The sequence below is a fragment of the Gallus gallus genome, chromosome 3 (genome assembly GCF_016699485.2).
Source record: "Gallus gallus isolate bGalGal1 chromosome 3, bGalGal1.mat.broiler.GRCg7b, whole genome shotgun sequence".
In the NCBI taxonomy this organism is placed as follows: Eukaryota; Metazoa; Chordata; class Aves; order Galliformes; family Phasianidae; genus Gallus; species Gallus gallus.
This window is the reverse complement of record NC_052534.1, coordinates 30,852,630-30,868,501: the sequence shown is the minus strand read 5'-3', so window position 1 is coordinate 30,868,501 and position 15,872 is coordinate 30,852,630. Positions and strand designations below refer to the sequence as shown.

The 15,872-nt window shown below is 39.5% G+C and overlaps 1 protein-coding gene and 1 long non-coding RNA gene across 13 annotated transcripts in view; one reads left to right on the top strand and one right to left on the bottom strand.

Annotated features, from left to right (window-relative positions):
• Positions 1-15,872, top strand: part of LTBP1 (latent transforming growth factor beta binding protein 1) — a 182,480-nt gene that overhangs the window by 128,359 nt on the left and 38,249 nt on the right. For 10 of the 11 annotated variants that reach the window (NM_001398250.1, XM_015283725.4, XM_015283724.4 and 7 more), the window contains 4 exons: positions 1,944-2,063; positions 6,916-7,038; positions 9,130-9,252; positions 13,318-13,440. In NM_001398250.1, the coding sequence (NP_001385179.1) occupies positions 1,944-2,063; positions 6,916-7,038; positions 9,130-9,252; positions 13,318-13,440 (489 nt within the window). The remainder of the gene's footprint in view (positions 1-1,943; positions 2,064-6,915; positions 7,039-9,129; positions 9,253-13,317; positions 13,441-15,872) is intronic. The other variant, XM_025148694.3, reaches the window with a different exon arrangement.
• LOC121110321 lies at positions 7,422-15,731 on the bottom strand. 2 transcript variants are annotated; one of them, XR_005859047.2, is made up of 3 exons: positions 15,441-15,731; positions 10,462-10,627; positions 7,422-9,789 (listed from the first exon to the last, which is right to left on the bottom strand). It is a non-coding gene; the product is annotated as an uncharacterized LOC121110321 (long non-coding RNA). The 2 variants fall into 2 exon arrangements; XR_005859048.1 differs by lacking the exon at positions 15,441-15,731 and adding an exon at positions 11,090-12,271 and having other exon boundaries at positions 7,571-9,789.

Here is a 15,872-nt window from a genome sequence, read left to right as displayed (position 1 = left end):
CACTGCTCTTAAAACTATTTTTCCAAATCTTCTCTGTCAGTAGGGAATCTCTGTGACTAACATAGACTAAAAAATCAGAATATCGCGGTGCATCAAATTTCTTATTAACTTGTATTTTAAGTAGTGTGGCAGTGTAATAATATGTAATCTCCAAAATGAAGTTTTCTGCTGAAAGTTATTTAAGGTTACTTTGGGGAAAATCCCTCCTACGCTAAATCCATCAAACCAAGGAAATGACACATTCAGGGAATCATTTTGCCATGTCATTACACCTACACATTATAGTCAGCCTACCAACAAATTTCAAATTCCACAAATAACTCCTTTCTACCTCCCCCTCACTTCAAAAACAAAAGCAAAAATCCTCTAAGCTGTACATAATACATGCAGTACCTTGCCCTATCTTAATTCTGTCTTCAAGCTATATGCACATGAACAGTGTTGTGGGCCCAGCTGGGAAGACGTACAGATTGCATGTATGTTCTTCTTGCTGAGCTCATTGTTCATGAAGTAGTGTTACAGGCATAATGGAACATCACTGCAAACAAGTATTCCTATAAAAAAAACTTAGAGCTGAGGCCACACCTGGGTGGTATTGATGGTAGGTGGACAGTTGGACTAGACAATCTTAGAGGTCTTTTCCAACCTTTATGATTCTGTGAAAATCTTGTGATTTTTGTAAAGCTTTGCAGCATTTAGACTTTATTTTGGCAGAAAAATTCTGTACCAAGTACATTTTCACGTTGTGTGTTTTGAAGGTGAATAGGGTCCAGGCAGTTCTGAGAGCAGGTTTCAGAGGAAGGTAGTTTGTTAATTAAAATCTGTGTTTCACTGAGAAACACTTGCAGTTCTAAAACTTGGAGGTTTAAGAGGCCTATAGCTGTTTTTATTAGAAAGTACTCTGTTGGTCAGTTGTGATTCTATGAAAAAATGTGACTTGCATACAACCAGCGACTACTTTGGAAAGCAGAACGTCAAGTTCTCTAGAGGTTGGAGCATTGTCCAATTAAGGTACAGGTGTTGAAGACAATTTTCCCTCTGTGAGCTTCTTCCGAGAACTTGGTGTAAATTGCCACCCTTAAACTGTCTGTGTTGGGAGTAGCAGTCCTTAATTGCAGGAGGTGCAACAGGTAGAAGGCTTGGAGCAGGGAAGGGACAGGTGCTTACAGAAGTTGAGTTAGAGATAACTTACACTGTGTGAGTTTCATTAGTTCTTCACAATGAGTGAAGCAAGTATTTGGTAGGAAAGAATATTTTTGTATAGTTAGACCATATCATAAAGTAATACTCAGGTGTGGAGTAGGCCAGATTGAGGCTGCCCAATTTATATTAGAGCATCTAGCCATTAGTCTCTGAACAGCGGCGTGTCTTTGAATGTCAATTTTTGCATGCAGTCTCTACTAGATTGCATAATGCTTCATGTACTGTGGGTTTCTGTGGTGTAGGAGAAGTTATTAGTAGCTGCTTAGAGCTTAGCTGCGAATACTTGAGTTTTTCAGAACCTATCTCTTGCTTTGTCATGAGTAAACTAGGAGTACCAGATTATGTTTTTTGCTTTGCAAAGGCAGTTACAGTTTGTCATTCCAGTGCACTTCCAGAGTTTCCTGAGTTTCAGTGATTACGTGATTGACGTAAGCAAAGGAATTCATTCCCATCTAAGCCAGTAATCTGATGTGCATGTTGTGCAGGGCCTACCAAGGAATTGCAGTATGATAGAGAATTCAGATTGTTGCATACACGGTGAGTCAGTTTCTGTCTTAGTGATGCCTCTTCACTGGTCTAAACCTGTTTCAACTTGTGTTTCCCTGGGTATCTTACAGAAAGTACATGACTCTTCACATTTGAGTATAAAATTAACGCAGTCAGAATAACCACATTACCTTTATTGTTCAGTGTTCTGTTATGGTTTTGACCTGTATTTCCTTCCGTATTCTCTTTTGAAGACATTGATGAATGCACAACCCCAACTACTTGTCCAGATGCACAGTGTATTAATGCTCCTGGCTCTTACCAGTGCATACCCTGCAGAGTGGGATTCAGAGGCTGGAATGGACAGTGCCATGGTATGTTGAGTACTGTTTCTGTCTCTGGTTATGGTTCTTGTTTGGCGATGCTGTATTTTCTATTTCCTAAATGTTAAAACCTGATAACAACATTATGATGTCCATCCCCGTTTCAGTAGATAATGAGAATGCAATTTTTTGAAATCACTTTAATTTCTCAGATACAGGAGACACAAGGAAATCTTGTTGTTTTAATGTAGGTAAAGAAAAAGACTAGACTGCAAACCATACCATTGTCATTACAAAACAAAATTACTGAAATAAAAATATGTAGCCGTAAGGGATTTATTATTGGTGAAATGCTAGTAAGTCATTGCTTGGAGGTATTTAGCAAACAGAAAAATCATGAGAGTTCTGACACGTCACTATGTCTGGCAGGTTTTTCTGTAGAGTAAGAGAGTTTGCTCATGAATCATGTTTCTAATACCTTAATTATCCATACTTCCAGCAAATCTTGTATGATTCAGCAGATCTTTTAATACCTTGTCTCACTCTAGGTTAGCTTTTTAGGACAGATTTCTCACATATTTTTGCCAATTTGATTTAATTATTAGATTGTTTTTGTTTGTTTGTTTTTTTCAAATGAATTTTAGCTATTTGAGGTAGAGGTAAGAGAGTAACTTTATGCACTGTGCAAAAAGAAATAAAATCTTTCAGTTTTAAGTGCCATTTCCTGTGGTGCTACTGGAAACTTGGCATTGACCTCAGTTGTGAAAAATGTCCTATCTGCTCTGTGCACTGTACACTTGGTATCTATACCTACATGAAAATAGCCTGGTTGAAAATGTGATGGCATACCTTTCATTTATTTCATTCTTACTAACCAGGTTAGTAGGGGTACAATGAGCAACAAGAATTCATTGCACTGGTCAGATTTACAAAAAAAAAAACTTTTCTAGGGAATAAGTATTGTGCTCAGATGCAGATACTTGTTTTACTTTTATTACTGTATTATAACTTCCTTTTTTCCTTTGTTTTATGGAATGTTCTAAGCATAGACATCTCACATCATTAGTGATGTGATCAGTCTTTGTTTTCTATTTATCTTTGACTTACATCATGTTGGAGATGAGCTATATATATATACATATACATACATACATTTTAAGAAATGTAACACGGATAGTTTGTCTTACAGCTTTCCAGTGTGGTACCGTTTAAATACACTGCGAAGGAGAATGTTTGCCAAGGTATCTATGATGGGTATTTAAGCCCATTGTTCCATAAATGTAGTTGTTTCTAGTGTTAGCTTAGATCAGTTGAAGATCTGCTGATTATTCTCAGAACTGTTTTCACTAATTTTGATTTATTTATTTGCCTCAGCTCATTCCTCTGTCAGCACTTGATGTCCTAGAAAGCACAGCATAACAATTCCAGAGTTCCTTAATGCTATTTATAATTTAACCTTCCAAGATTTAAAACCAGGAACATATCTGTTGTTTAACAAAGGCAAGCCTATCAATTCACTTCAGACTTGTGTAGGATATATTAACTGCAGTTCAGCTGGGACCATGCAACATGAGATGCATATTGGATGAGATTAAAAATAAGCACACCCTGTCTCCCAAGGCTGCATCATGCCCTTCTGCTGTACAAGGACTATTTGAACTGTTATTATTTTTTAAGTTCATTTGCAATCACTGTTGGGTTTTTTTAAAATCCTTTGAAATAAAGTGATGTATCATGATATATAATGAAAATGAATAGTAGCAGAGTCTATAATACAGTACGGTGCGTTGATGAATAAATGGGGGAGAAGAAAAATGTTTGACAATTTTTAGACCATTTCATTCTCACAGTTAACACTGTGATGAATTTTGCGGTTACATAGTTAAAATATTCTGCTCGTATGGCATTAGAGACCTGGTCAAAAACTTTCAGAACTAATACAGAGGTCAGCAAAGCTGATCTGTCCACTTCTGGCTCAGCTATAAGGGGCTTCAGTAGAATCACCTGCAGCTCTGGACTTCATCTCAGATTTAGGTTCTGTTTCTGGCTTCTGTTTTAGGCTTTATGGGGAAGTCTCTTCCAAAACCAAGAAATGATATTGCAGACCTTGTTTTCAGGTAGCTTGGAGAAAAGTAGATGAAGAACAATATTTAAGAAGCAGGTTTGTTGTCTATAAGAAGCAAGTTTGACTTCCAGCTGTATTGGAAAATACCTACTGAGTTAGGTTCTCTGTTCTAACATGATAAATTATAGAATCATAGAATATCCTGAATTGGAAGATGATTACAAGGATCATGAAGGCCAACACAGTACCACCCAAAAATCAGACCATGTGTCTGAAAGCATTATCCAAACACTTCTTGAACTCTGTCAGCTCAGGGCCGTGCCCACTGCCCTGGGCAGCCTGTTCTAGTGCCAGCCACTCTCTGGTGCAGAACCCATCCATGGCCCCCAGCTGCCCCTCCCCTGACAGTTCCATACTATTCCCTCGGGCCCTGTCACTGTCACAGAGAGCAGAGCTCAGCGCTGCCCCTCCACTCCCTGTGAGGAGCTGCAGCTGCCATGAGGCCTCCCCTCAGCTCCCCTACTCTGCGCTGAGGAAACCCAGGGACTGCAACCACTCCTCAGATATCTTCTCCTCCAGACCCTTGACCATCTGCATAGCCCTTCTTTGGACACTCTCTAATAGGTTTATGCCCTTCTTTCATTGTGGCACCTAAAATGGCACCCAGTGTTGGAGGTGAGGCTGCGCAGTGCAGAGCAGAGTGGGACAACTCCTCCCTTCGCCCAGTGGCAATGCTGGGCCTGGGGAACCCCAGGATGTGGCTGGCCATTTGGGCTGACAAGGCACACTGCTGACTTGTGTTCAACTTGCTACCAGCTAGAATCCTCAGATCTCTTTCCATAGGGCTGCTCTCCAGCTTCTTATATCGAGGGTTGCCTGGTCCCAGGGGTGGGATCTGGCACTTGCTCTTGTTCAACTTCATTCGGGTGGTGGTTGCGCAGTCCTCCAATTTGTAAATATCTCTCTGCAGGGCTTCTCTGCTCTTGTTACAAAGTTTTTATTTTATTCAGTGAGATCATTTTGAAATGGTAGGAATTTCAAAAATTCATCTTGCAGAAGGGTAGAAGTGGTACTGCTTCCTCATCTGCCATAGCAGACATGTGAACCTATGCTGTTGCCTTGTCTACTTAGCCAGACAGCAAGAAGGTATTACAAAGGCTCAAGTGAGTGGATGATCATCAATTGTAGATGATTTGATATATAGGTAACGATGGTGATTTCCTTTGTCTCTGAGGACAGGTGAGCATTTTCAGAGTTCCAAATGTGCAGTACTACGTGAAGAGCCATGAATAAGAAATAAATCTGAGGAAAATAGTTTCTGCAGAAATTCACAGTAACTAATAAAAGCTATGATGATGAATTTTAATCTTTTCTTCTGCTCTCCCTCTGCTTCAACTGCCCAAATAGCTCAAGTCCTTCAAATAATCAGCGATTTTACTGCATGTTAACAGATTTTCTGTGCTTTGTGGTGACAAAAGATATATTTGAGGGTAATATGATTTCTGACATATAAAAGCAAATGAGATTTATTTTTTTTCTGCATCAGTACGGCTGTAAAATACAGCTTTTTTTCCGTAGAAACAGAGACACCTGCTTGCTGTTGACTAAACCCTCAAAAAAAAAAAATAAAATTAACATTTAAGTGAAAGCCGTCCCTAGGAAAAAAAAGGATGATACTGATCAGTTTAGAATACTGAATTAATTCTGGCTGAGTTTATTTATCTTTGTGCTTTATTGTTTGTTCTTTATACCAATTGCGTTCAGAAAGAATTTCTGAAGATGTTTTAAGTAGAAATGTAGCAATTTTCATGTTGATTACAGAGAGTGGTCTACGGAGTTAATACTGACGGAGAAAAAATGTTCAAGTCCCCCTGTAAATAAAGGTTAGTTTGTAACCATAGGAGTTTAAAGCTTTTGTTACAAAGGCTTAGCTTGTTGGAATTCTATATAGAGCCTATTTAGGCAGACTACCCTTACAAAGCGGTCTGCTTGAAGTTGCAGGAATTCCATTGAAATTCCTCAGTGTTAGTTGCATCCTTTAGAACCTAGCTCCCTTAAATGCTTTTGAAAAACATTATCTGGTACTGTCTCACATGTGCGGGTTTTCTATATAGTTTTGAGTTACGCACTAGAGAACTCCTGCGCGTTAATTGCCCTAGCTTTAAAAGACAGCAAAAATTCAACAGCAGGAAATGTGGTTGAGTTCCGTACTTGTTCCAAAGAGAATTTTCCCAGTCCCTTTCCTCGGTGTATTAACACCAGGTGAACAAGCTGAGGCAGCAACAGGTAGGGGGCTCTGACAAGAGCACATTTTAAAAATGGCTTAAGAGAGAACAGCTTCGAACACAGCCCCGCCAGCTCGACCTGTGTCTACAAGGGGTTTTGCTGGACTGTTCCTTGCAATAGCAGAAGGATTGGCAATAACTGTTACAAGGTATTGGCAGCTGCCAGTGCTTTTATCATAGCCAAGTATACTTCCTAAGAGTTTATCTATGTAATGCAAGAAAGTGCTGGCACTTGCTGACCTCTTCTCTGCACTACTGTCACTGTAGTTTAAGACAGTGTGAGGAAGATTAGGGGCAAAAGTAACCTTAGTTAGGTAAGAATGATGATGTCACACCATTCATAGTACAAAACATGTTGGGGGGAAAAAAGCTTATCATCCTAAACTGCAGTACTAGGATGAAAGCAGTGTTTTGGTCATGTGGCCTGTGAGCATATTTGTATCTGAACACTGGCCAACTCAAGTCTGACAGAAGTTGAATAAATTCCCAAGCCTGCCTGAGAGATGGTTGTATTCGGGTTAATAATATATTTTTGCTTTCTTTATCTTCACAGACATAAACGAATGTCAATATGGCAATCTCTGTGCAAATGGACGTTGTGAAAATATTGAGGGGTCTTTCAGATGTATTTGTGGCCAAGGTTTCAAACTCTCTGCATCAGAGGATCAGTGTGAAGGTAGGAAGGAATATGATTAAAATTCATAAAGTGGCACTTTTAAAATAATATTCCATCTAATGGCATTCCTCTTAATGGAGACACAGCACATGTATCACACAGACTACATAACCAAACACATAAGAAGAATGTGGATTTCTATTTTACGACTTCCGTGGTCACATTGTATTTTTGGTGATTTCTTATAAAACATCTGGGGTTATAAAGCAAATCAGCGATGTTTAGTAATATTTACATTGCTTGTTTGGAGTTCCTGCAAAATGCTTGACATTTCTGTCATTTTAGAGATTTGGGAACTGTTGCTTTTGCTGCCTTAAACTTTTAGCGTGGCATTTGCTTATTTGCTTTCTGTTCCTTCTTTTTATTTTTATTTTTATTTTTTTCATGTCAGGGAGTGGAATCAAAAACCCAGGCTTAGAACCCCCAAGAGTGTCAATTAAATGCTGAGCTGATGCCTGCTTTGCTATCACTGCTTTTTGAGCTGCATGCTTAGAGGGACTGTGGTGTAATACTTCCAAGAACCGTACCTGCACCTCAGAGCGTTGGGTCCCGCGTTTCTTCCACATATGACATCCCGTGGATCAAAATTAGGTCTGATGTCAGAGCTGAGCAGTCTGAGAGGGAACATAGAGTACATATATTAACCACGAATATCCCTTTCCTCCTTGAGCAGACATTAGTACTCTTGCAACCTCTACCCTAAAAGTGAAAATCTGAGAGAATGTCTCAGAGAAGCCACGGAAGCACACAGAAATCAGAGTTTCTTGTCAGTTGTTTTTTTCTTTTCCTTTTTTTTTTCTTTTTCTCTTTATGCGAGTGTCTGTGTATAGCACCAAACACATTCAGACTTCTGAGTGCTAAAGTAATACAATAAAACCGAATAATCATTCATTTAACTTTGTCAGGAAACTTGAAACAAAACAACACTGTACGTTAAATGGTGTGAGTGAGTTAAATGTGCTGTCCAGGACACAGAGCAGACCGGTCTTGGGGAAAGTATGTAGACAAAGTTTGACTGCTTCCTCTGAGCCTTTCATGGAAAAGAGCCCTTGCCAAGCTACGCTGGCATGTGCAGACAGCTCTTCTTAAAGTGCACCCTTCTCAAGTCAGGGCCTGTACGCGCACCCAGATACTTCATGCAGCCCCACAGAATTTGGTGATCCTTACATTCAAAACTTCTCTGGTTGCAGGGGACCACAATTCAAGAAAGAGATCAGGCTGTGTAGCCATAACACAGACCAGAAAAACCTCTGAGTAACTTTCTCCTGTTTGAATTATATTTTCAGAGCAACGGGCACCTGTGCCTAAATCCTAGGAATGACTAACAACCTGTCATATAAATTTATAACACTTGCTAAGGACTTGTAATTATAAATAAGAGAGGGAAGAGCGGTTCCTAGCTTATACGTAACACGTGGTATGTTCCGAATTCAGAGTGCTGCTCCCCTCCACTATTTTGACTTTTCCATAGGAAAATTTAAACTTAGTGTTCAAGTCCATTTGGTAGCCCAGGCTGACCCCACATGATGAGAACTTGAAGTGCTGAGGGATTAGCAGTGGTTGTGGAAGTGTTTCCCCATACTTAGAGGATTAATACTGTTACAAGGCAAGTATCTAAAGGAGCCTCAATGTACAAGTTAACAGGGGGATGGCCTGTCAGTGTGCATCTGAAAACCACACCCTGTTAAAAGGTGGTGAGTCGGCTGGAAAGTATTTTGTGGGTTTTGCTGACTCACTGGAGCAGTTGGCTTCTTACCTTTGCCAGAGAGAAGAGAAACAAAAGCAGCTCTCAAGCAGTGTGTCTGTGTGTGTACTTATGAGTCTGCGTGTATTTGCATGTCCACTGTGGGATATATTGACACTATGGGAGAGAACTGTGAATGCAGTCACCATGAGGGAAACATTCTATCTGCTGTTTCATATATTTTTATGCACTGTATTGTCTGTCTGCATTTGTAAATAAAATCAAGAGAAGCAGTACTTGCTAATGACACTGTGCTTTGCTGTTTTGTTCAGGGATGCTTTTTGCACTATTTGCTCAGTAATCTGTATTTTTGATGTGTCATGCCATCTCTGTCTCTTCTGCCACAGATATAGATGAATGCCAAGACAGATCCCTGTGTGTCAATGGACGCTGCAGGAACACAGAAGGGTCTTTCAGATGTGTTTGTAGCCAAGGTTACGTTCTGTCTGCTACTGGAGATCAGTGTGAAGGTAAGCTCGTGGACTTAAGCTACTGATTCATTTTTTTCAGAAAGATCTTGAGTATTTCAGCCATAGGCATGAACTCTTTTGTGAATGGGACAGAAAAATGTTGCTTCTTTTCTTCTTGATACTTCACTGTCAACTATTTAACAGTTCTCATTTGCACAGCTACATATTTATGATTTCTTAGAAACGGTCTCTGTCATCTTTCCACACACAAGAAACCAGTGTGTGTGTTGCTTGACAGTAAGGCTAGAAAAGAGCAGTTGACACTGATACCAAAAACAATTCAGCTTTTCCAAATCTCGTTGCTTACGCAGAGGTCTGTGTTGGATTCTGTATTACAAAAGCTTCTGCCAGCAGACACTGTTCACATGGGGGCCTGCTAAGTGAAAACTTGGTCAGTTGGTTCTGGGAACATGTAGCCAGTCACTGCAATCCCACATGTGCAGATGCAGGAGAAATGCACAGTCTGAGATGTGCTCCAGAGGGATCTGCTGGTGCTCACAACTTTCACTCTCAGAAGGGAATCTGTGTACTGTGCTTCTAAAAGCATAAGAAGTGAAAGATGTTAGGCAAATGTAGGGAGAAATGCTAGGTTATAGAAAACAGACACATTCTATTTTCTCTCAAGCTGGGCAGCTTGATGTCCAGTAATCAGCAAACAGATTTGTTATTTTGTTATTATAGGTATAGCCTTTTGCTGCATTGCTCATTGACCCTGAGCACGTGGAATTTCTTGCTGAAGACCTTCAGAAACAGTTCTGCCTCCATTGCTTCCTTATCTCCCACCCCAGGGGGAAAAACTCTGTTAAGCTCTTGCCATAGGTGTATTATTAGCATTTGACTTTCCAGTCTCTGGTGTGCTTTTTGTAGCTGCTAATAGCAAGGAAATGAGACAGCTCCTTACTGCTGCTCTACCTGCTGTGTGTTCTGCTGTTAGGTTGTTCACACAGCATCTAGGAGGCAGTTACCACTTTCTCATACAGAGCAGTACATCAGGAACACTCTTCTTCCATTGATTAGGATAGAAGAGCATTTCACCCAGAGCTGACTCGGCACTGTTTCTCAAGACAAGCTTCTGTCAGACTAGACTTATCAGTGCTGATGTTGTGAGGTCGTCCACATTTAGTGAGTGCCAGCATCTCTTGAAGTTCTCACCAAGAAATTAGGATATCTTTTAATCTCTTTAGTACTTTGATACCCTTTGGTACTGACCTGTTTGGAGAGTCTGGTCACAGAAGAACATAAGATCTTCTCAGAGTTCCTGATGAATTACCGGTATTGCTTGCACCAGCTTCAAGAAATGTGAGCTGATGATGCATGGCACTGAAAAATTGTGTCCAAGAATGTTGCTCCCAGTTGGCTTCAACACATTCACAAGCTGTGACAGATGTAGAGATACAGTGTCAAGAATCAAAGAAGAGTGTGGTTAAACAAATCACTGGTTCAACCTGCTGCCCAGAGATAAAACAGGCTCTGTTATTCCTGACAGAACCTAACCTGCCCTCAGTAGGCCTCAGCAGATCAGATTCCAGAGATCTGTCCATCTTAAAAAAGAAACAATTTTCTTTCTTATGTCTCTGCATAAAGGGAGAGAGAGGGTGGAAGGGGGGGGATGCAGAACTGTTTCAAGCATTTTGACTGCTTCAGCAAGAAGCCTTACAAACTGTTAAGTCTGCAGAGAAAGATGTTGACTTAGTAAATGCTGTTAATAGAGTGTGAGCTTAAAAATCGTTCATTAAAGCATCTTGTAGTGAGGAAGAGCAAATGAAATAAAGAAGTTAATTTAAATCTATTGTAGTTTCTATCACATCTCCTCTGACTGTTTTGGTGCATTTCATACCAGTCATGGTAACTTCTGCTGCTTTCCATCACTGTGCCATGAGCTGGCAGGAGAGGTCCATGCTTTATCTCTTTGTTGGTCCCATTCGAGAGCAATTTTCAGGAAAAAAATAACTGTATTAGCTGTTAAGGCAAAAGAGGAGGAATTGGTTCATACAGGGAAAATTGGTAAAGCTGTTCTCCTAGTCTGGAGTCTTTGTCTCATTCACAAGATTCTGTAACCAAGTGGCTTCACTCAGTGACAAAGTGGTTAATATCTACAGATGCAATCTGATCACAGAAGATTTTCATATTACAAGTTCTGCACAAAATCTGTTAATCTCTTGAAGTGGAAGAAATTCTGTGCTTGCATTATATCCCTTCCGTACTTTTGGAAGCATGTGATACTGCTGACTGCTTTTTGCCACTTGGAAACTATGTTTGAAAAGACACTGCTAGTCCTACTCTGTAAGAATGCTTTGTGTAACTGTTTTATATGCTGTAAATACATTTTTCTTGTTCTTCCTCAGCTTAAGAAATACTTACATGCATCAGCTGAACCTACATACAGACTGTACCTCTTAAAGAACTTGAGCTGCTGGAAAAGAGCCTGTCTAAAGCACCTGAGGCTCCAGTGTTTACCCAGCAGCTTTCAGAGATTTTGCTAGCCAAAATGCTCTAGACATGCACCTGTGAAAGATGGTAAAAAGCACTCAACATTTCAAGCATGAGTTACTGTCTCTGTTTTTCCTTGAGACTCTTTGGCAGTAACCACAAGAATACTCACTCCTGTGATTGCTGCCCACTCTGTTCCATCAGAGAACAAGAGGTTTGCATTCTACACAGAAAATAATGAATTTTGACCGAATTTGGCAGAAAATGCTTTCTTGTTGTGAGACTTGGCATTAACTCGGCGCAGGGGAGTCGTTAATTTTTTCTCAGGCTCACAGTCAAAATTAATTGCTGTTTTTTTTTTTTTTAAATAAACCACAATTTATTTCTTCGTTGAAAATGATTGTAAAACATGTGACTATCAAAAGGTAATGAGTTTGTCAGCATTAAGTGCAATTTTATTTGCCATAACATTCATTTATGCAAGAAAGCTACTACTTTACTACTTTTCCTTATTGTAATCAAGTAGATTCAAACAGATTCAAACCCAAGTATAGTTGCATTTTAATGTGCAGAATGCGTAGAAATGAGGTTAAATCTACCCCCCCACACACACCCCCTTTTTTTTTTTATTAGAATTGCTATTATTCTTGCAATGCACAAAAAAGTGACCAACTATTCAGATCAAATCTGTGCTGAAAAACTTAAGACTATTCCAAGGCAATGGAAAACCTCTTTGTGGAGTTTTTCAATGGAAATTGTCTATCCTGTCATAGCAGTAGGCTCAATGAATTACAGGGTAAAGTACTGTGGAGGCAGAAGCAAGTAACTTATGTTTCTTTTATTCTCTTATTTTCTGTTTGCTTTTAACAACCAAACTGTAGAATATCACTGGAATGTAGGTGCTTTCTGAGCTAATGCTGTTCCTGCACTCCATTTCCTCCATGAAAAGATTTTTGGTGGAGACAATGCCTAGTGTCTTGTTCTTTAAATGTTTGGTTGCTTTGTACCTAATTCCTAGCCTGAAACTTGCCCTGCTGTGTGTCAGGCAATGTGTCTAGCCCATGGATGTTGACTGCATACAGTGTGGCCTGTGTCCTACAAACCTGTCCACGTGGTTGTTGCGTGAATAGTCCCCACAAGCACATCTTGTCTGGTGTGGCACACCAGCTATGTCTGGGCTTGCACATGCTGTGGACAGGATCCAAGTCAGATCACTTCAGGCTCAGCAATCTTTGGTCTAAACACATCTGGAGATACATATTTCAAAATACGGGTTTGCATCACTAGGCATGTTTTGTATCTTCTAAATGTACAGCTGGTTGGATTTTTGTACTACTCTAACATCACAGTCACTATTAAAGCAATGGAGAGATTGATATAAAGGTAACTTATGATAGTTTTCATTAGTGATGCAGGTGGCACATACTGGACATGCTTGGTAAGAGGAAATGTCACAAACTCAAATTTTAAAGCTTTCTAGTAATAAAGCAGCTTGACAATACGATGAAAGAAATTAAAAGGGTATTCTATCACACACTGTTATTAAAGGACACTGTAGCTTCAAGTTGATAAGTATCACTTACGAGCTTCATCAGCTCTTAATCATCTAATTACTCGGTTACATTTTTATTTCAGATATTGATGAATGCCTTCAAGACAGTGATATTTGCCTTGGAGGAAACTGCATGAATACCGATGGGTCGTACAAATGCTCTTGCCTAGATGGTTTTCAGCAGATAGCCAACAGGGGATGTCAAGGTAGGAAATAGCTGTTATAATTGGGTCATTTTTATAAATGTGCAAATCTAAAATCATAATTTGTGATGGTCGTCAGTCATGGTAATGAGGATAAATTGTTTGTTTATGATTGGTAGCACTTCCGTATTCTTTTCACTTAATACCCTTGTCTCTAAATACAAACTGAAAAACTATTTCAAGAGGCTTAAATTTCAGCCTTCCTAACCTGAAAGAGAAACTCTGCTAGAATTAACAGAGATTCAGTGCTGCATTTTCCCAGATCCTAGGAGCATTTATTTTGACAGTATCTTTGCATTTGTGAGTTGATGTTGTAACAGAGCAGTACAGCTCATGTCAAATCATGTTAGGTAAGCATGTCTCATCCCTAACACGTTTTGCAGCACTTGGTGGAGGACGAGGAGGAAGAGAATGTGTTACCTGAGGCTAAATCAGCTTTGCCAAACCCAGGAAAAGTACTTCCCGGCTTTTGGGTCTGAAGAATCCTAGCTGTGTTGACACAACACCCAGGCATGCCTCAGCACTCCTTTACCTTCCATTTTTAGGACAGGAAGCGTGATATTAGAGCTGGAAATTGGTAGCACGTTTTTGCTGTTGTTGAACTGTTACAGAATATAACAGTACAATTTTTACTAGTCAAAGATGGAAATCTTGAACGTATTTTCTTGTCCTGTATTGTGGACTGAGCAAAACTCGCCATACTAATATAATAACTGATTACTTCTTTTTTTTTTTCCCATCAGTACCTTCAGAATATTTTACACAGTGGTAAAATGGAAAAAAAAATAGTTTTTACCAGTTCTTACCAGAATCCTGTAATAACAAAAAATACATTAAGAAAACTAACAGAATTTGAGTGGAGTGATCAGGGGCATGGCAAAAGACCAAGGTAATAGGCCACTAGGGTAGAGTGATCACATGTATTTCAATATAGTGAGGTGCATACTGAAGGGGGAATCTGTCATATAGGTAGTTTAGTGGATTTCCTTCTGAAGCACAGTGACTGAAAAAGATACAGGGGTCAGAGATAGGTAGCTAAATATGAGCTTTCACTGCAACCCTGTGGCCAGTAGGACTAACGCATGCACTGCCTGAAAGATAGAAAAAGCAGAATATCTAGCAGGAGTATGCACAGATTATTTAGTTCTATTTTGCAACTGATGCAACCGCTCTTGGCACTTGGGATGTTTGGGAGCTCACATTTCAAAGTGGATGCTGATGAGCTGAACAGAGTTCAGAGATGAACCCAAAATAGACAGTGGCTGGAGGTAAAAGGACTGAATGATTTAAAAACTTTTATTTTGTTGAAGAAATAAATGACGGGTGATTTGGTCACAGTGTGATTCCCTTCAAAGGAAGTCAAAATTCAAAGTAAAGAGCTGTTGAATTAAACTGGCAAATGTATCACAGAATGCAGTGTCTGCAAAGCTGCATCTGGACTAATTCAGACTAGAAATTAGGAACGTGTATTTCGGTAAGGACCACAGTTAAAGAGAGTCCAAAACATCAGAAAGTATGTAGAGTGCTCTTAAAGCAAATTAAAACTTCATTTCCTCACATCATTAATTTTGTTTTCATGTTTTTTAATACATTATTTTATGCTCTATTTTTATATATTATATATTTGTATTTTATCCTTGTGTAACAAGCTGTTCTGGCTGTTAAAAACAAAACAACACCACGCAGCTCAGTCCTGAGAGCAGCGTCTGTACGAAGAAGGTACTGTGCCGCCCTTGCCAGTGCTGACCTTATGGGACTCAGAGAGCTTCACAGAGTATCTCATTGGTCTGCATTTGCCTTGAATTCGGAGAAGACTTTTCCCTATGCACCTCATGCAGATACTGCCCTCCCTCAGGCTGTCTTTGTTCTTTCCGCTTGTGCCACGCCTTCAGAACACTAGCCTGGAGGGATTTATACATGCAGGATGCAATCAGCCCATATCTAAAGAAGATTTATAGTGCTGTCACGGGGCTTTTAATGATAGTACTGAAATCATAACTAACCTATTCTATCCAAGTTGTTGTCTGCTTCAGTGCACTTTGTGTGGCTGTAACAATAGCTGGAAGCTAAGCAGCAAAGCCACAGTGAAGAGGAAGAAATTCTGCTATCCTGTTGTGATGGCTGAATGATCCTCTTGTGTAATTGTTTTTTTCTAAATTTGTGTAATTTGTGTTTGATCTCAGCACAGGACTTCTTAAAAAGGTTTCTGTTAAGCAAAATGCAGAAGTTCAGTTACAAATCTTTTTCTTAGAATTCTTGTAAACAATCTCCTGAAAGAATGCATGCAGTCTTTAAGTTCCGACGGCAGGTAAGGTACAACATTAATCAGTAAGAAATGCTTATTTTTCAGATGCAAAAGTAAGTTCTGAGTGCAGTATTTGAAAAATGCTTTCTAAGTTAAAAGCAAAGCAAACAAACAAATAACAATGATTACA